General features: G+C 60.5%; 2 protein-coding genes, 1 non-coding gene and 1 pseudogene across 3 annotated transcripts; 2 read left to right on the top strand and 2 right to left on the bottom strand.

The window, feature by feature from the left end:
• The first annotated feature begins 271 nt into the window (after positions 1-271).
• LOC139000438 (small nucleolar RNA SNORD88) lies at positions 272-362 on the top strand. The gene has a single exon (XR_011469614.1). It is a non-coding gene; the product is annotated as a small nucleolar RNA SNORD88 (small nucleolar RNA).
• Positions 310-1,832, top strand: LOC139000329 (uncharacterized; annotated as a pseudogene).
• A 1,555-nt stretch (positions 1,833-3,387) lies between these two features.
• ACP4 (acid phosphatase 4) lies at positions 3,388-8,095 on the bottom strand. The gene is made up of 11 exons (XM_070402257.1): positions 7,991-8,095; positions 7,811-7,915; positions 7,651-7,737; positions 6,708-6,854; positions 6,354-6,452; positions 6,183-6,278; positions 5,151-5,283; positions 4,983-5,065; positions 3,986-4,119; positions 3,578-3,756; positions 3,388-3,503 (listed from the first exon to the last, which is right to left on the bottom strand). Exons 1-11 carry the CDS (start codon positions 8,093-8,095, stop codon positions 3,388-3,390), a joined length of 1,284 nt encoding a protein of 427 aa, XP_070258358.1.
• Positions 8,096-16,283: 8,188 nt separating this feature from the next.
• On the bottom strand, positions 16,284-18,361 carry GPR32 (G protein-coupled receptor 32). The gene is made up of 3 exons (XM_070402561.1): positions 18,264-18,361; positions 17,936-18,005; positions 16,284-17,288 (listed from the first exon to the last, which is right to left on the bottom strand). Exons 1-3 carry the CDS (start codon positions 18,359-18,361, stop codon positions 16,284-16,286), a joined length of 1,173 nt encoding a protein of 390 aa, XP_070258662.1.

The following is an 18,361-nucleotide window of genomic DNA, read 5'->3' as shown; positions in this document are numbered from 1 at the left end:
GGAACTGTATTAAAGGGTCACGGCATTAGGCAGGTTGAGAACCACTGCGCTAGGGGTTGAAGGGTCACTGCTCTAGGTAAGAGCAAAAGAGGCTCCCTCATTCATAAATTGTGTGAGTTATGCTAAGGTCAAGGCAAAGCCTGAGCAGTTAGCTGAGCCAGGCCTGCTTCTCAATTGGTTGAATCTTCACAGTAATACTATTGGGTAAGGGGAGGTTTATAAAGGAGGGGCTGGGGGCACTGCAGAGACATTCTGTGTTGGGCTGTGCTTGGGGCCCCTATGATGTCTAGCACTGGGTTTTGACCTCTCATGAGGACACTGTGCCCCCTGGGACCTTTGACACCCAGGGGTCTGAGGGGCCCCAGCTCCAGGGAGGTGTTGCAGGCTGTAACTGTTTCCCACACCTGGTGCCCCTTTGTCCCTGCCTGCAGCTCCTTTAGTAGCACCCCTTGGGCTTCCTGCTGTTTCCCTCCAGGGCAGCTGTGACCATGGCTGAGAGCATGATGGGGCTGGTGCACCACTACTCCTGGCCATTGCACAGCACTTCAAGCAGAAGCCCAACGAGCACATGATCGCCTGGATCCTGCAGATATATGACCAAGGCAGCTTGGCCCTGGCCCTGAATTCCTAGGAGCTGGCACTGCTGGGTGACCTGACCAGCAAAACCATCTTCAACTGCCTCTACAAGGGTCTGCAGGGCAGCCACAAGGCGCTACTCACCTGGCCACTGCAGGCCTGGCTCCAGCGCTGGCAATCCTTCCTGCACTTCGAGGTCAACAAGATGCCCTTCGGGTCCTGGGCCACCATGGAGTAGTGCATCCAGCTGGCCTGCCAGCTGAGCATGCTGGAGTGGATCTACCGTGAGCCTGCATCTGAGCAGGCACCATGTGCCTACACCTGAGGACATGCCCTTCACACAGGGCCTGCATGGGCGCCTGCTGGCGCTGGCCAGGTCCTCCGAGATGCAGCTGTCGCTGGTCAGCCTGCCATTCAAGGGCATGGCAGTGCTGGAGGTGGTGATGGAGGTCCAGGGCAGAGACCAGCCCAGGGACCACCTGAGCTGGCTCCTGAGCCATGACGTGTTGAAGGAGAGGGTGGACAAGCAGTCCACCAAGGTCCTCCTGGACCTGTACGTCAAGGAAGCCACACGTAGCCGCAGCCTCCCAGCCTACATGCTGGAGGAGGAGCAGCCCCCACCTCCCCGCTACTCCTTCAGGGCCTGTGGGTAGGAGCCCATGGCTCCTTACCTGCCTCTGGGCCCTATCTAGGAGCCCTAGTTTCCTGTTCAGGGAGATGCAGAGTCCCCTGAGGGACCGCCCACCTGTTTTGTTTTTTTAAGATGTAAGAGTTGAGTATTTTTTAATATATATATTGATGGAGATAGAAACATCGATGATGAGAATCATTGATTGGTTGCCTCCTGCATGCCCCCTACTGGGGATCCCGCCTGCAAGCCGGGCATGTGCCCTTGATCAGAATCGAACCAGGGACCCTTCGGTCCGCAGGCTCTATTCACTGAGCCAGACTGGCTAAGGCTGATCTTGAGTTTTTTATGGGCAGGCTACCCTCACCTAGTTTTGAGGAGCCCAGAAGAATAAGGTGTCCTTGCCCCAAGTAGCTACCTCATGGGTGTCACTGGCTGGCCACGTTGGTTCTGTAGAGAACCCAGCAGGCCTCTTACATTTCGGCTGAAATAGCATGTTGGGTGGATACCCCTCAGGCCCCCAAAGCACTACAGACCCAGCAGGGAGACCCCATGGCCTACAACATGAAGTTTGCCCTGTTTTTGTTACTTGTTAATGCATTGTTTTCACTTAATACTTGAAGCATATACAGCACTTTGGTTTTAAGCACACTCTTCTCTGTTGTCTTGGTTTTTCTCTTAAGACTATTTTGTTTGTAACGCCTTTCCCTTCTGAAGCCAGCCTGCTGTTTGCTCACCTGGGGAAGGGACTGCCAGGCCAGTCCCAGTGCTTCTAGCTGCATGTGTGGTTTCTGGCCAGTGTCTGGGTTAAGTGTTGGGAGCAGAGATCCCACTGTGGGTAGGGAGTGAGCATCGCTGCATATGAACTGTGGTGCTTGATGCAGCCCCCCTGCAAAGCCATTTCCAGAACCCTCATGGGGCAGGGTTCTGGACACGCCTGTCTCCATGGGCCCTACTGAGAGCTATGCTCCGTCAAGCCCTGGGAGCCGCCCCCAGCAGTAGGGCAGGGAAACCTAAGGACTCAGGCCTTCCCTGGGTGAGAAGTAAGAAGCTGTGTCCCTCCCAAGACCGAGTACAGAGGGCATCTGGGTGTGGCTACCTTCAGAGCCCAGGGCATGGTCCCCTGCCCACAGTGCTGGGAATTGGGTAGACCCGGCTTTCTCTCAGTCTAGGGGGCTCTGCACCCTGTTTTCCCCCGTTGGAGGGTCCTGGTAGCTGGGATTGACTTCTAGCCACAACCTCTCCCCCCACCCCACTTCCACTTCTCCAACTCTACCATTTGTAGTGGGCACTGAGTGGCTGCCTGCTACACCCCCGCCCCCAGTGTTCTGATCTGGGGGGATCACACACTTGAGCCTGATGCCTGGCTGGTGGGGAGGGCAGTGGCTGCAGGAGCGTAAGTGCTGTCTGGGTCCTAGACCCACTGGGCCCACCAGCTACATGTGGCCGTGAGCCATTGAGATGTGGCTGGGACCTGAATCTTACATTTTATTCAAATGGGCGGATGGCAGTCCTTAGAACGGTCCGGCCACACCTATTCTGCTGGTCCTGGGAGGTTAATTTCAGAGGTGCTACCGTCTGAGTCTTGACTCGCCCTGAGATGGGAGCACAGAGGCCAGTGGTTTCCCAAATCACACAGCCTCAGGCTTGGTACTGAGCAGCCTTGGGGCTGGGCTTAGCTCTCCAGATACCAAGACAGGCCTGACCCCACCCCAGGAGCTTAGAGGGCTGGAGGGGCCACTTGTCCCCTGGGTATCGAGTCTAAGAAAGCTCAGCCTTGTTTCTCACACCACATGTGCCGTACCTGCTAATACCATCCCGACATAACCACCACATGCCACCATGCATATAGAGAAACGCATCAGTACGCCCCTAGAGGTACCTACACACACCAATACAGATTGCACGTGTGCATAGGGGCCTGTCAAACATGCACAGGTGTGCCATCACATGCAAAATGTTCAAATATCTACACGTGAACTACATGTGTGCACAAGCCATGTACGCGTGTGCACACAACCACTTGTGACTTCCAGGCCTGGGAGCCCTGTGTGTCCGTTTCTCCCCTACCTCCCTCCCCACACACAGGCGCACACAGTAAGTCACGGAAGCTGGTACAGCGGGTGAGCACACATGTTGGGGTCCAGGGTCAGCAGTGGGGAAGGGGTGCCCAGTTTCACAGCTCACACAGGGTCTCCCCAGGCCCGCAGGCAGCCAGGTCTCCAGGCCAGCAGGCCCAGCCCTACGCAGAGCGCCGCCAGCATGGCCACAGCCCCAGCCAACAGGGGCACCACGGTGGCTGCAAGGAGAACATGAGGGGTGAGTCTCAGGACTTGAACCCTCCTATTCCCACCCCAACACCAAGGGCCTCACCCGTGGGAGTGGCAGGCTCGTGAGCGCCGTGGCAGGGGACCCCGTGAGCTGGAGGCCGGGCCGGGGCGGTCAGCTGGCGGAAGCGGCCTAGTGGGCAGGGGGCTGAGCACCCGGGGAGGCTGAGGCTCAGGGGCAGGCCGGTGGAGTCGTTGCGGTAGAAGAGGGAGATGGTGACGTTCCTGCAGAGAGAGGAGGCGTGGCAGCAAGGCTCCTCACCTCCCCTGCCTCTGACCTCAAATCTAGACAAGCATCTGAATGGAGCAGCTGGGCTCCTGGCTACCCGTCAACCTCCTGATGGCCTCCCTGGCCACTCCCCCTCCAGGTTGGTGCCTGGGCGGCCCTCTGCCTGCCACCATCCCTCCTCTTGAGAGCTCTGCCCGCCCGTTCCCAGGCGCCACCCCTCCTCACCCTGCATCTTCGTCATCGTCATCGAGGTCCTCCAGGCTCCTCCGGAACTCGAAGCCCAGGCAGGCAGCGTAGGGCGGGGTGTGCCCGTCGTAGAGGCCCAGGGCCCCCTGCAGGGCCAGCAGGGTGCTGTCGTGCTGCCGGCAGATCAGGGCTGAGCCGGCTCCTCTCTCCTCCCCTGAGGACCTCTTTCCCTGCGCTCTAGGCTCCTGCATCCAGCTGCCTCCCAGATGTCCCCAAGCCCCTTAGAAACCCAGCCCCCAAAGCTGCTCACCCTGAAGGCAGTCCCACCTGGTACAGGGAATCATTTGATAAAGATTAGTCAAATGGCCCTGCCGGCGTGGCTCAGTGGTTGAGTGTCAACTTGTGAACCATGCAGTCGAGGTTCACCTCCCAGTCAGGACACATCCCCAGGTTGTGGGCTTGATCCCCAGTGTGGGGCGTGCAGGAGGCAGCCGATCAATGATTCTCTCTCATCATTGATGTTTCTATCCCTCCCTCTTACTTCCTCTCTGAAATCAATAATAATATATTTTTTTAAAAAAACATTGGTCATGGCCCTAACCGGTTTGGCTCAGCGGATAGAGCGTCGGCCTGCGGACTCAAGGGTCCCAGGTTCAATTCCAGTCAAGGGCATGTACCTTGGTTGCAGGCACATGCCCAGTTAGGGGGTGTGCAGGAGGCAGCTGATCGATGTTTCTCTCTCATCGATGTTTCTGACTCTCTATCCCTTTCCCTTCCTCTCTGTAAAAAGCAATAAAATATATTTAAAAAAAAAACATTGGTCATGGACGCAAAACATGATTGGGCAGCTCAACTCAACAGCCTGTCCTCCTAGAGGAGCTGAATTCTTTCTCAGAGCACCATCTCCTCCCTCCTTCCAGACACTATACTTCTAGTGATATGTCTGCAGCTATGAGTTACCCACTGGCTCTTCCTCACCCCAAAGGCCACCCCCCTCATCCCTGTGCCCTCACCGCCTCCCTTGCCAAAGACTCACAGCCGAGTACATCACCATCTTGAGGGGCAGCCCCAGGCGCTGGACCCGAGAGAAGTTAGCAAGGATGGCGTCCAGCAGGATCCCTGAGGGGGCAAGACCAGGGTGCTAAGAACCCCCAGAGGGAGGTGCCCAGCCTCCCACCACCCCCCCCCTCACCCTACACCTCACCCCCAGTCAGCTGGGCCTTCTCTGCTGCCCGGGGTGGGCCCACGTGGGCCCCAATGTCCAAAGCCGAGATCTGGGCTAGTGTCTGCAGGACATCCGGGGAGGCCCAGGACGGGAGGGGGAGACCGTGGGCTCGCTGGGGAGAGACAGGGAGAGAGGACAATGCGACCGGATGTCCTGAGCTCTTCGTGGTTCCCTCGCCCTCCCAATGCCTGTCCTTGTTCCTGCGATCCTCTCTCCGCCCCCATCAGAACCCTGCGCAGCTGGGGCTGGCCAGGTCTGGAAGTGGTGGCTTGGGCAGTAGCGATTATTTCTATTAATCACCATCACCCCACAGTCCAGCAGCTCTTCCCTGAGAGCCTTGGGGCCAGAGGTGTTTTAGAATTCAGCCATTAGGGGTTTTGGCCCCGTCTCAGGGTGCCAGTACCACATACCTCCTAGCACCCCGTAGGGTCTGGGCAGCCCCCCAATCACACACATTGCTGGTCCCACCGTGCGGTTGGGAACGTGCCCAGCAAGTGGAGGAAGCCAAGCCTATGAAGAGCATCAGGCTGTGCCAGGGGCACTGGGTTGGGGCGCTCTTTGGATGATAGAACCACAAAGAGGAATTGCAAACACGTAGCCTCGGGCCCGAGTGCCGGCACATGGCGTGGATTCCCCTTGGTGTCCCCAGCCCCATGATGCACATGGAGAAACTGAGGCCCTAAGGCAGCGGTTCTCAACCTGTGGGTCGCGACCCCTTTGGGGGTCGAACGACCCTTTCACAGGGGTCGCCTAAGACCATCGGAAAACACATATGTAATTCCATATTGTTTTTGTGATTAGTCACTATGGTTTCATGATGTTCAATTTGTAACAATGAAATTGGGGGTCACCACAACATGAGGAACTGGATTAAAGGGTCTCGGCATCAGGAAGGCTGAGAACCACTGCCCTAAGGGTTAAGGGACTAGCCTGCGGGAGCATGGCTGTTGAGCTGCAAAGCTGGGATTTGAACTCAGCTTGCCTTAGCCACTTGACTGGGCGGAACCTCACCTGACACATCAGTGTGTCCAGAACCTTCCACGCCCTGCGGAGCGGCTCCCCAACCAGGGACAGCCCTGTGCAGTTCTCCAGGTGAGCCAGGAAGTCCTGGATGGACAGGGCCAGGTGAGTCCGGAGGACCACCACGCCCGTTCCCCACCCCGTCCCGCCCGCCCTGCTCACCGTCCAGCCCTCCAGCGCCGTCTGGTACTCGGCGGCCTCCGTGGCCTCCCGCAGCAGCTGGTGGTATCGGGGACAACTGCGCGTGGGGAACCTCAGCAGCTGGGGGAAACTGAGGCTCAGAAAGGACAGCAGCACGACTGGGGGTGGGGGAGTCGGGGCTGTGGCCCGTCTCTCCCAGGCCTGGCTGCGCAGCATGGGGACAGGGCTCACCCGTCGGGACAGCTCTGCCCCAGGAGCTCCTGCTGCTCCGACTCAGGCTCCCGGGAGCCGCCCGCCAAGCCCTGCACCTCCTCTCCTCGGGGCCTCTGACTCTCTCTGTGCCTCCCACCCCTGGCCCTGCCCAAACCCCCTGACCTTGTCCTCAGTGACCGGCACCGTGTGCACAGGGATGGGCCTCCAGGCGGCCTCAGGGCGCCCCGGGCTGGCCTCGGGGAACAGCCCCGCGAGGTTGGCCTGAGCGCTCTCCAGTGTCCGGTCAAAGTCCGTGCTGCGGACATACACCTGGGGCGGGAGGGGCAGGCGAGGGGGCGACAGTCACAAGGGGACCACAGTCGGGGTCAGAGCTTAGCTGCAAAGCTTTGGATTCACTTTGGAGTTGAAAGGGGTCAGGAGTCCAAACATCGGGTCAGATTTGAATGTCTGAACTTCAGTGTCGGAAGTCGGAATCCGAGGTCAACGGCAGGAGCAGCCCGGTTGGAGGTCAGAGATTGGGTGGGTGTGCAGGATTAAGGGGGTCAGTGAGTCATGGAAGATCAGAATGGATGCTGGCTGGAAGCTGGAGGTCAAGATTAGGAGAGCGGGATGGAGGACATGGGGTCAGAGGTCAGTACATATCTATCAGGGATCAGAGGTCAGAGGTCAGGAGGAATGATCCTAATTAGGGGATGTCAGAAGACAGAAGAGGAGATAGGAAAGGACAGATTTGGTGAAGGGCAGAGGTCAAAGGTTTGAGGTCAGGAGGGCAAGTTGATTCAATGAAGGTTAAAGACAGAATCGGTCAAGTTTTGGAGAGGGTGGAGCTCAGAAGGCCTGGTTGGTGTTGGTGAAAGTGAGAAGACAGAGATGAAGGCCAGAAAATAAAGCTAGAATTGATGGAGGTCAGGGGTCAGAGGTCAAGGTGTGACTCAGATTGGGATGAGGTCAGAAGTGGATGCTTTGAGATCAGAGATCAGACATAGGCGCAGATCAAATTGACGGGGATCAAAGGCCAGAGGTGGAGGCCCAAGGAGAGCATGGGAGTCGGCAGGGGTCAGAGGTGGGAGATCAGGGGGCCAGGTGAAGGTCGACATGGCAGTACCTCCTCCCGCCGGTACTCGGGGCTCAGAAAGGCCTCATAGCGACTCCTCAGGAAGCGGCCCAGCTCCAGCTGCTGGCGGACCCCCTCCTGGGGACAGAGCAGGCTCAGCAGACCCCTCCCCACCCGGCCTCACCACTCACACCCACCCCCAGCTCCTCACCGAGGTCAGCTGGCCCAGGCCGCGCGGCCACAGGGTGGACACGGCCTCCTTGTGCGGGTCGGTGGGGTAGGAGACCAGTGGGGCCCGGTCACCATGGCGGAACACCTGTGGAGGGGACCCGGTCAGGGCCGGCCTGGGGGAGGAGAGGGGAGGGGCCAGGCCGGGGTGGGGGCACCTCACCACAGCCACGAACACCAGGGGTCCTTCCCCCAGGGCCTGGGGAAGGAGCAGCAGCAGGAGCAGGAGAGGTCCGATGGCGTGGCCCCGAAACCCCGGCCCGGCCATGTCCACACAGCCAGACGCTGAGCTCAGCCGGCCGTCTGTGCCACAGCCCCACCCGCCCATTACCTCCCAGCACCGCAGGGGAGCAGGTCCCGGCACGTTCCCCAGCCGCCGGCTCCCCCGGGCCTTTGCCAGTCTCGGGGTTAACCCGTGGACTGATCCATTTCATTGTCATCACAACCCCAGGAGGCACTGGTATGATTATCCCCAGCCCCGTTGTGCAGACGGGGAAACTGAGGCACGGAAGGGTTAAGTAACTTGACGGAAGGAATACAGCTGAGTGGCAGGCAAAGCTGGGATTGGAACCCAGGTGCCCGTAAGCTGGGCCCAGGAGCAAGGGGACCTCCACCCCCGCCCCACATCCCAGACCAGTGATGGCGAACCTATGACACGTGTCAGAGGGGACACGCGAACTCATTTTTTTGCTTGATTTTTCTTTGTTAAATTGCATTTAAATATATAAAATAAATATCAGCCGAAACCGGTTTGGCTCAGTGGATAGAGCGTCGGCCTGTGGACTGAAAGGTCCCAGGTTCGATTCCGGTCAAGGGCATGTACCTGGGTTGCGGGCACATCCCCAGTGGGGAGTGTGCAGGAGGCAGCTGATCGATGTTTCTCTCTCATCGATGTTTCTAACTCTCTCTCTCCCTTCCTCTCTGTAAAAAATTAATAAAATATATTTTAAAAATAAATAAATAAAATAAAATAAATATCAAAAATATAAGTCTTTGTTTTAATATGGTTGCAAATATCAAAAAATTTCTGTGTGTGACACGGCACCAGAGTTAAGTTAGGGTTTTTCAAAACACTGACACGCCGAGCTCAAAAGGTTCGCCATCGCTGTCCCAGACTCATAGTCTCTGCTCTGCGCTCTGGTTCTGCACCCCAATCTGCTCTCCCTGTTTCACCCCCATATGTTGAGGGTCTCTGAGGCTTCGTGGAGATTCCGCCTTCTTCCGGTAAAGGATCAGGATGTTCACTCACAGCTGGCCAAAGCCACCCTGGAGTTGGACAGGCTGGGTGCAAACCCCAACCTCACCATTTGCGGAGCTGTGTGACTTTGGGCCAGTTGCTGCACCTCTCTGTGCCTTTGTTTCCTTGTCCACAAAATGAAGGGAAGCACGGTCTGTTCCTCTGGGAGTTGCTTTAAGGATTAAACGTGTTCCGACACCTTCCGCACGCACGCCACGCTGTAGAACGGGGCTTTGCGCAGTAACTATCACATAGTGTCATTTATTGCTTCGTGACAAATTACCCTAAAACTCAGTGGCTCAAGACCATAGCACCTCCCGACCTGTGATCTGCGTCTGGCAGACGCTCTGGAGAAAGCAGCATGGCCCCTCACTGCTCAGGCTCAGCGCCTGCCGGACCCACAGCGCCTGCTGGACCCACAGCTCCTCCTGCGCCCACAGCTCCTCCTGTGCCCACAGCTCCTACCGCGCCCACAGCTCCTCCTGCGCCTACAGCTCCTCCTGTGCCCACAGCTCCTACCGCGCCCACGCTTGACCTGCCCGCCTCAGCCCTCCGTGGCTCCCCAGCCCCCTCCAGTGAATTGGGACAAAGTCCTCGGGATGGTGTTGGGTTTGGACTCCCTTATTTCAAATGTCTTGGTCCCAAGTTCAGGTACCCTATGGGGCCTTTTATTTATTTTTTAAAAAATATATTTTATTGATTTTTTACAGAGAAGGGAGAGGGATAGAGAGTTAGAAACATCGATGAGAGAGAAACATGGACCAGCTGCCTCCTGCACACTCCCCACTGGGGATGTGCCCGCAACCCAGGTACATGCCCTTGACTGGAATCTAACCTGGGACCCTTCAGTCCGCAGGCCGACGCTGTATCCACTGAGCCAAACCGGTTCGGCAAGGGGCATTTTATTTTTAATGTACTTGCTTGATATCAGAGAGGAAGGGAGAGGGAGAGAGAGATAGAAGCATCAATGATGAGAGAGAGTCATGGACCCGCTGCCTCCTGCACACCCCACACCGGGGATCGAGCCCGCAATCCCCGGCGTGTGCCCTTGACCGAGAATCAAACCGCCACCTCCTGGTTCATAGGTTGACACTCAACCACTGAGCCACACCAGCCGGGCCCCCATAGGACATTCCTGGCCCCCAGGCCTCTGCCCCAGTGTCCCCTCTACCCAGAATGCCCTTCCCCATCACCACGGCGACCATTCTGGTCTCCTGGACAACCCTCTCAGGTTCCGGTGACTGGCTGGCCTCCCCTGTCTGTCTCAGAGGCCCAAGAGCAGCAGAGGGAGAAGGAGGTCAAGGGACCTTGCACAGAAGGCTCATGGCCATGAACTTTCAAGAAGTGAGGGCGGGTCAGGTGGGACAGGGAGGGCGGGCAGGGGCGGGAGGGGCTGGGTCCTGACCTCCCTCTCTCCCTCCTCCTCCCCACAGAACGTGACACTGGCCATCGCTGTGTTCACCATCCTGGCCTCCATCTACTTCTTCAACAAGGTGAGCGAGGGGAGGCGGCGGCGGGCGGGCGGCTCTGTCAGCGGTCCCTGGTCCCCGTGCCAGCGTCCTGGCCTCCCCTCTCCCACGTCCCTGCATATCTGTGTCTCCTCCTCTCTTAGGCTCAGCGATGAGGAAGCGAAGAAACAGGACAGCTTAATCCAAGAGCCTGGCCTCTGCCCCGACCATGACTCTGGCCTCTGAGACTTAATAAATGAACCAGCATAGCCAGCTCTGTGCCAGCACCTCGGGGGGCTCTGTCCCAGGGCCAGGCCTCTGGGTCTGAGGGAGGAGGGACTGGGAGCCTGGACTCCTGGGTCTGAGGGAGGAGGGACTGGGGGCCTGGACTCCTGGGTCTGAGGGAGGAGGGGCTGGGGACCTGGACCCCTGGGTCTGAGGGAGGAGGGGCTGGGGGCCTTGACCCCTGGGTCTGAGGGAGGAGGGGCTGGGGGCCTGGACCCCTGGGTCCGAGGGAGGAGGGGCTGGGGGCCTGGACCCCTGGGTCCGAGGGAGGAGGGGCTGGGGGCCTGGACCCCTGGGTCCGAGGGAGGAGGGGCTGGGGGCCTGGACCCCTGGGTCCGAGGGAGGAGGGGCTGGGGGCCTGGACCCCTGGGTCCGAGGGAGGAGGGGCTGGGGGCCTGGACCCCTGGGTCCGAGGGAGGAGGGGCTGGGGGCCTGGACCCCTGGGTCCGAGGGAGGAGGGGCTGGGGGCCTGGACCCCTGGGTCCGAGGGAGGAGGGGCTGGGGGCCTGGACCCCTGGGTCTGAGGGAGGAGGGGGCTGGGGGCCTGGACCCCTGGGTCTGAGGGAGGAGGGGCTGGGGCCCTGGATTCCTGGGTCTGAGGGAGGAGGGGCTGGGGGCCTGGACTCCTGGGTCTGAGGGAGGAGGGGCTGGGGCCCTGGATTCCTGGGTCTGAGGGAGGAGGGGGTGCTGGGGGCCTGGACTCCTGGGTCTGAGGGAGGAGGGGCTGGGGGCCTGGACTCCTGGGTCTGAGGGAGGAGGGGGTGCTGGGGGCCTGGACCCCTGGGTCTGAGGGAGGAGGGGCTGGGGGCCTGGACCCCTGGGTCTGAGGGAGGAGGGGCTGGGGGCCTGGACCCCTGGGTCTGAGGGAGGAGGGGCTGGGGGCCTGGACCCCTGGGTCTGAGGGAGGAGGGGCTGGGGGCCTGGACCCCTGGGTCCGAGGGGGGAGGGGCTGGGGGCCTGGACCCCTGGGTCTGAGGGAGGAGGGGCTGGGGGGCCTGGAGGCCTGGGGCCTGGACTCCTGGGTCTGAGGGAGGAGAGGCTGGGGGCCTAGACCCCTGGGTCTGAGGGAGGAGGGGCTGGGGGCCTGGGCCCCTGGGTCTGAGGGAGGAGGGGCTGGGGGCCTGGACCCCTGGGTCTGAGGGAGGAGGGTTTGGGGGCCCACATTATCAGATTTGAGGGTAGGGGCCCAGAATTTGAGCTGGGTTTTGAGGGATGAGTAGGAGTTTTCAGGAGTGTTTAGAGAGGAAGAAGTTATTCCAACTTTGGGTGCAAGAGCACAGAGGAGAGAAAGAGCAGGGCTGATTCACCACTTGGCACCAACACAGACCGCTCTGCACAGATTTCATTTCTTCTCTCTGAGTCCCGGCTTTCTTATCAGACAAAGATCAAAACGTCTTTGTCCCCTGGGCCCAGAAGGCCACCGCAAGGACAGCCTGAAACCGAAGATGAGCGTGGGCATCGTAAGCGTCTTTCTCTTCTCTTAGCAAACTTGTATTCAATCTTCAAAACCCACTGTCCATGCCCCTTCCTACAAAAGACTCCAGATGCCCAGGACAGAGTCAGTCCCGGGCTCCCCGGATCACGGGCTCCCCCACTCCCTCCCTCTGTCTCCAGCACGTGGCTCGCCCTGGGTGACCCCTTCACCCACTTTCTCACCCAAAAAGAAACCATTTCATTTCGCCTGGAGATCCGAGAAGGCGGCCTCTTCACAGGATGAGCAAACATGCTGGGCTTCCCGGGAAAGGACCAGCAAATTCCAGTTCGGGCTAGAATCATAGTTCCGCTACCGTGTCGGCTAAAGAATCGCCAACACTTGGGGCCAGTGGTTCCGCACACTTGGTACTTGCGCCCCCTTGAACGCTCGGGCGTCCTGGTTCCGACAGTCTGACTTACAGGAGCCTTGGTTGCAGTGCTCAGAGTCGCCACATGGGGGCAGTGTTGGGCCATTTTCCCAGTCAGAAATGAGTCCGGCTCCCGGAGGGAAGTGGGGTTCCGCAAAACCAATACTTTGAGACTGGGGAAGTGTGTGTGTGTGTGTGTGTGTGTGTGTGTGTGTGTAGCGGGGCGGGGGGGGGGGACCCTCACTGCTTCCACCCCCACACTTCCCTGGCTGGCCTACCTTGGACCCTCGCCTCAACCCCCTTTTGCTTCCTTCCTTCCTTTTTTCTTTCTTTCTTTCTTTTTTTTTTTAAAAATATATTTTATTGATTTTTTTACAGAGAGGAAGGGAGAGGGATAGAGAGCCAGAAACATCGATGACAGAGAAACATTGATCAGCTGCAGCTGCCTCCTGCACACCCCCAACTGGGGACGTGCCCGCAACCAAGGCACATGCCCTTGACCGGAATTGAACCCGGGACCCTTGAGTCTACAGGCCGAGGCTCTATCCACTGAGCCAAACCGGTTAGGGCTTTCTTTCTTTTTTAAATATATTTTTATTGGTTTCAGAGAGGGAGGGAAAGGGGGAAAGAGATAGGAAAGCACCAATGATGAGAATCATTGATGGGCTGCCTCCTGCAGGCCCTCCCACTGGGGATGGAGCCCGCAACGCAGGCATGTGCCCTGACAGGGAATCGAACTGTGACCTCCTGGTTCATAGGTCAATGCTCAACCACGGAGCCCCCAATTTCTATTCTCTACCCCATCACAGGGGTCTCTCTACACCCAAAGTTGACCCTCTCCCTCCCTGCTCACAGCCCTCCTATGGCTCCCCTGTCCCCCTGAGAGAATTTCTAGTCACAGCCCCGCAGCCTGCATTGAACGCTGTGTGCACTGGCTTCCTCCAGTCTTTCTCTTTTTAAAAAATCCATCCAGCCCGGCCAGTGTGGCTCAGCGGTTCAATTCAGGTCATGGTTCAATTCAGGTCAAGGGCACATGCCCGGGGTTGCAGGCTCGATCCCCAGTGGGGGGCGCGCAGGAGGCAGGCGATCAATGATTCTCTCATCATGGGTGTTTCTCTCTCTCCCTCTCCTTCCCTCGCTGAAATCAATTAAAAATATATATAGCCCAGACCAGTTTGGCTCAGTGGATAGAGTGTCGGCCTGCGGACTGCAAGGTCCCAGGTTCGATTCCAGTCAAGGGCATGTACCTTGGTTGTGGGCACATCCCCAGTAGGGGGTGTGCAGGAGGCAGCTGATCGATGTTTCTCTCTCATCGATGTTTCTAACTCTCTATCCCTCTCCCCTCCTCTCTGTAAAAATTCAATAAAATATATTTTAAAAAATATATATATATATGTATTTAAATATATTTTATTGATTTTCCACAGAGAGGAACGGAGAGAGATAGAGAGTTAGAAACATCGATCAGCTGCCTCCTGCACATCTCCTACTGGGGATGTGCCCACAACCCAGGTACATGCCCTTGACCGGAATCGAACCTGGGACCCTTCAGTCTGCAGGCCGACGCTCTATCCACTGAGCCAAACCGGTTTTGGCATAAAAAATATATATATATATTTTTAATTCATCCACCTCCTCAGCCCCCTCCATGGCACATCCTTACCCACAGATGACTGAGAGATGGTTTTGCTTTTTTAAATGCCATGCCCCAGTGCCTTTGCACGTGCTGTGCCCTCTGCCTGGAGTGTCCTTTCCCACCTCTGCTCTGTGTCAGCCCTAACAGAGGCTTCCTGGGAAATCCCTCCCTATCGGATATACCACCCCCCGCCCCCCACCCCCCCGCCCCCCACTGCCCCCAGCTACTCTCCCCTCCATCTCCAGTGGCTATACCTGGGAGGGGCGCACCCGGAGTCGAATCAGACTCCTGCTGGACCCGCAGCGTGAATCTTGGCTGTCGTGTTTATAAAACGATTTATTGGCAAAGAGCTTGGTCTTGGCGTCCCCTGGGCCTTGCAAGCACTTAGGGCTGAGCCCCGGGGAGCTGGCGGCTGCATTTTCTCAGCCGCAGGCCGTGGAGACGGATGGGGCTCAGCTGGCTGCAGGCTCCCTGGGGGGCTTTTCAAACGCCCAGCGCCCACCCCGGAAAACCACAGCGCCCGGGGGTGGGGCCTGGGCGCCCACAACTGTAAAAACTCCCCGGAGATCCAGATCCGAAGGAGCCGCAGGCCAAGGGCACTGCGGCCACGCGTTTCCCACGACAGAAAGCGGCGAATGTCCCTGGGCGGGCGCTTCTGAGCTCGCTCCGGGGACACATTGGAGACGCCAGAACGTGGAGCAAAAATTACCCTTTAATTTGGGACCATTTGGGAGTTTGAACTCACAACAGGGTTCCCCGAGCAGGATGGTTAGGAGGCACCGATCAGCCAGGTGTGAGCCCAGGCCCTGGGGCCCCGGAGGCTGGAGGCCCAGCGCTGCCCTGCGTTCCCCGGTCCGGGGTGCGGGGGACCCTCGGGTTTTAGGCCTGAGAGCCCCACGTGCGGGAGTCCCGGGTGGGCTGTGAGCCTGGTCCCGCAGTCCTACCCCGCGTCTGCATTCCCGGCCCGCGGCTCTCCGTCTCTCGCTGGACTGTGTCCCTGTCCGTCTGTCCGTCCGTCCGTCCGTCCGTCCGTCTCCCCCCACTCCTCCTCCTTCCTCCTCTGCTTCGGCCCAATGCCAGCTCCGTCCGTCTGTCCCGGGGCCCCCCTGCTTCCGTCTCTCCCTGGGCCTTTGTCTCCACGTCTTGTTCTGTCTCGTCTCCCAAGTGGTCCCTCCTGGAGGCCCGACTGTCTGACCCCGCCCCCTCCCTGTGGCGGCCTGGCCCCCCCCCCCCCCCCCCCCCGGCTGCAGGGTCCCATCACCTCTGCGTCACCCACTGCTCCCCCCAGGACCTCTTCTCCCACTTCACCCGCTCTCTTCTGGGTCCCTGTCCCCCTCCCTCTGGGTCCCTGTCCCCCTCCTTCTGGGTCCCTGTCCCCCTCCATCTGGGTCCCTGTCCCCCTCCATCTGGGTCCCTGTCCCCCTCCCTCTGGGTCCCTGTCCCCCTCCATCTGGGTCCCTGTCCCCCTCCCTCTGGGTCCCTGTCTCCCTCCATCTGGTTCCCCATCCCCTCCCTCTGGGTCCCTGTCCCCCTCCATCTGGGTCCCCATCCCCTCCCTCTGGGTCCCTGTCCCCCTCCATCTGGGTCCCCATCCCCTCCCTCTGGGTCCCCGTCCCCCTCCATCTGGGTCCCTGTCCCCCTCCCTCTGGGTCCCTGTCCCCCTCCCTCTGGGTCCCTGTCTCCCTCCATCTGGTTCCCCATCCCCTCCCTCTGGGTCCCTGTCCCCCTCCATCTGGGTCCCCATCCCCTCCCTCTGGGTCCCTGTCCCCCTCCATCTGGGTCCCCATCCCCTCCCTCTGGGTCCCTGTCCCCCTCCCTCTGGGTCCCTGTCCCCCTCCCTCTGGGTCCCTGTCCCCCTCTCTCTGGTCTCTGTCTCCTTCCATCCAGATCCCCTCTCACCCCTGCTTCACCTCACCATCTCTCACTACATCTACATCTAGTCTCACACTCTCCCCCGCCTTCCTCACTGCCCCCTCCCTCACTGCCCCCTCCCTCACTGCCCCCTCCCCTCACTGCCCCCCCCCAGGTCCCGGCAGGAAGGTTGCACCTGCATCCCCATCGCCCGACACCCCCTGTCTCCTCCCCAGACCCTCCCCTGGGCAGGACCAGAGGGTCCCCCACAGCCGCTGCCTGAAGGCCTGGTCCCCGCACACATAGAGCAGGGGGTTGAGGCAGCCGCAGGCCCCCGCCAGGGCGAGCCCCAGGGGTCTGAGCAGCACCCAGACCTCGGCCAGGCCCAGCCGGGCCTCCCGCACCCCCAGCAGCCGCAGCAGCGTCAGCAGGTGGAAGGGGAACCAGCAGAGGAAGAGCAGGGCCCCCGAGGCCCAGGGCAGCCCCAGCAGCGGCGGCCTCCCCGTGAGCCTGGCCAGGCGCAGCTGGGCCTGCAGGAGGCTGTGGAGGGCGCCCAGGACCCCCAGGGGCACCCCAAAGCCAAACACCAGCTGGTTCAGCGCCAGGCTGGACAAGTGGGGCAGCTTCCCGGCCGAAGTCCTGTTCTCAGGCCGGGCCAGGCCCCCACAGCCCCGGCGCCGCAGGCCCTGTTCCCCCAGGGCCAGCAGGAGCAGCCAGAACCCGCCGGCCCAGAAGGCCGCCCTGCGGGCATCCCGGTGGCGCAGCGCCCAGGCCGGCCAGAGCGCCGAGCCGCAGCGGTCGGCGGCCGCGCGGGCCAGCAGGCGGCCGCCGGCACAGAAGGTCAGCAGGGCCAGGCCGGGGTCCAGGCGGCAGAAGGCCGCCCCCAGCGGCCAGCAGGAAGGCGTCCAGGTGACGGCCAGCGGCAGGAGGACCGTGAAGGCGACGTCGGTGGCCGCCTGGTGGCCGAACCAGGCGGCCGACAGGGCGGGGGGCAGGTGGGGCCCCGCCGCCCGGATCACCAGGCCGCGGCTGGCCACCTCCAGCAGGTAGGCGGCCAGGATGGCCAGGGAGTAGGCGAGAAAGAGGGCAGCCGCCGGGGGGCACAGGGCTCCGAGGGGTGCCGGCTGCCGAGCCTCTGAAGGGTCCTCCATGGGCCGCTGGTGCTGTGGGGACCCACGGGCCTCCGCGTTAGCCTGTTCCACACCCAGCCCCCCCACCCCAGACACTGTCCTCTCCCATCTCCCCATCACCTCTCAGTCTCACTCTGATTCTCTCTGCCCTGGCCCTGCGCTCTGTCCCCATAGCCCCGGCCCAGCTCAGCCTCCACCCGGCCTCCCTGCCTCCCGCTCCACCTCCCGAGCTGCCCCTCCCCTGCCCACAGGCCTCCCATGGCTCCCCAGTTCCCTGGACAAAGTCCCAGCCCTTCCACAGGCTGAAACCCCAGTGGCTGGCCCCCCGCCCCCTGCCCCCCGCCCCCTGCAGCCCCTCCTGGCCTTGAACTCGCCCTTCTCCATTCCCTCAGGGGACCTGTGTCCTGGGAGGGCTGCAGAAGCTGCTCGGCCCGAGGTGGCCACTCCTAACAGCTCTGCCTTTCAGGTGGAGAAACTGAGGCTCGGGAGGGAGAGTCAGTTGCTCAAAAATCAAAGCAGACAGAGCAGAGGCCCAGCTGGGATTTGAACTCACGTCTGTGAGGCCTCAGAGGCCTGGATGTTAACTGGGGGGACCTGCCCCCCCCCCCCCGCCCCCGGTCCTGCTGTTTGTGGGCCTCCGTTTACCCAGGCGGTGCCTTTGCTGGTTGTCCTGGACTCACCGGCAGGCAGGTGGGGTGGGGGCAGGCGTCTTCCAAGGCGTCTGAGCAGGAGCTGGCAGCCGGGTCTCCCCTGGAGGACCAGGATGGGGAGGAGTGAGGAGCGGGCAGCTCATAGTGGGCAGCGGGGGGAAGTGGGAGAGGAGGCCCGGCTGGAAATCAGAGGGGCCGCCCGCCACACAGGGTCTGAGCATGAGCCGGGGCTTCCCCACCTGTGGACTGAAGGACTGCGCTCTTCCCGGTGCCCCAGGACCAGGTCTGAGCCCCTCAGCCTGGCGTGGGCAACCTGACCTGTCGTGTCCCCGCCCACACCGCCAGCCTCATAGCTCACCACTTCCCTTCCTTCCGCCCTGGAGTTCCCAAAACAAGCTCCATGGTTTCACGCTCGCATGCACACACCCAGCCTCTGTCCTCGCCGCGGTTGCTCAT

This window comes from Myotis yumanensis, unplaced genomic scaffold, assembly GCF_028538775.1.
Source record: "Myotis yumanensis isolate MYYU_CA2020_CCGP unplaced genomic scaffold, mMyoYum1.0.hap1 SCAF_23, whole genome shotgun sequence".
Classification (NCBI taxonomy): Eukaryota; Metazoa; Chordata; class Mammalia; order Chiroptera; family Vespertilionidae; genus Myotis; species Myotis yumanensis.
The sequence above is the reverse complement of the archived record's forward strand: the minus strand, read 5'-3'. Positions and strand labels throughout refer to the sequence as shown.

Excerpts from the sequence above, each read along its gene's own strand:
- ACP4 (XM_070402257.1), bottom strand. The coding sequence starts at position 8,095 with ATGGCCGGGCCGGGGTTTCGGGGCCACGCCATCGGACCTCTCCTGCTC. Across the intron at positions 7,916-7,990 it reads CCCTGGTGTTCGTGGCTGTG|GTGTTCCGCCATGGTGACCG; the intron begins GTGAGGTGCCCC and ends TCCCCTCCACAG. Across the intron at positions 6,855-7,650 it reads CCGAGTACCGGCGGGAGGAG|GTGTATGTCCGCAGCACGGA; the intron begins GTACTGCCATGT and ends CTCCCGCCCCAG.
- GPR32 (XM_070402561.1), bottom strand. The coding sequence starts at position 18,361 with ATGAGCAACCGCGGCGAGGACAGAGGCTGGGTGTGTGCATGCGAGCGT. Across the intron at positions 18,006-18,263 it reads GGGCGGAAGGAAGGGAAGTG|GGGAGACCCGGCTGCCAGCT; the intron begins GTGAGCTATGAG and ends CTGGTCCTCCAG. Across the intron at positions 17,289-17,935 it reads CCCACCCCACCTGCCTGCCG|CACCAGCGGCCCATGGAGGA; the intron begins GTGAGTCCAGGA and ends GGGTCCCCACAG.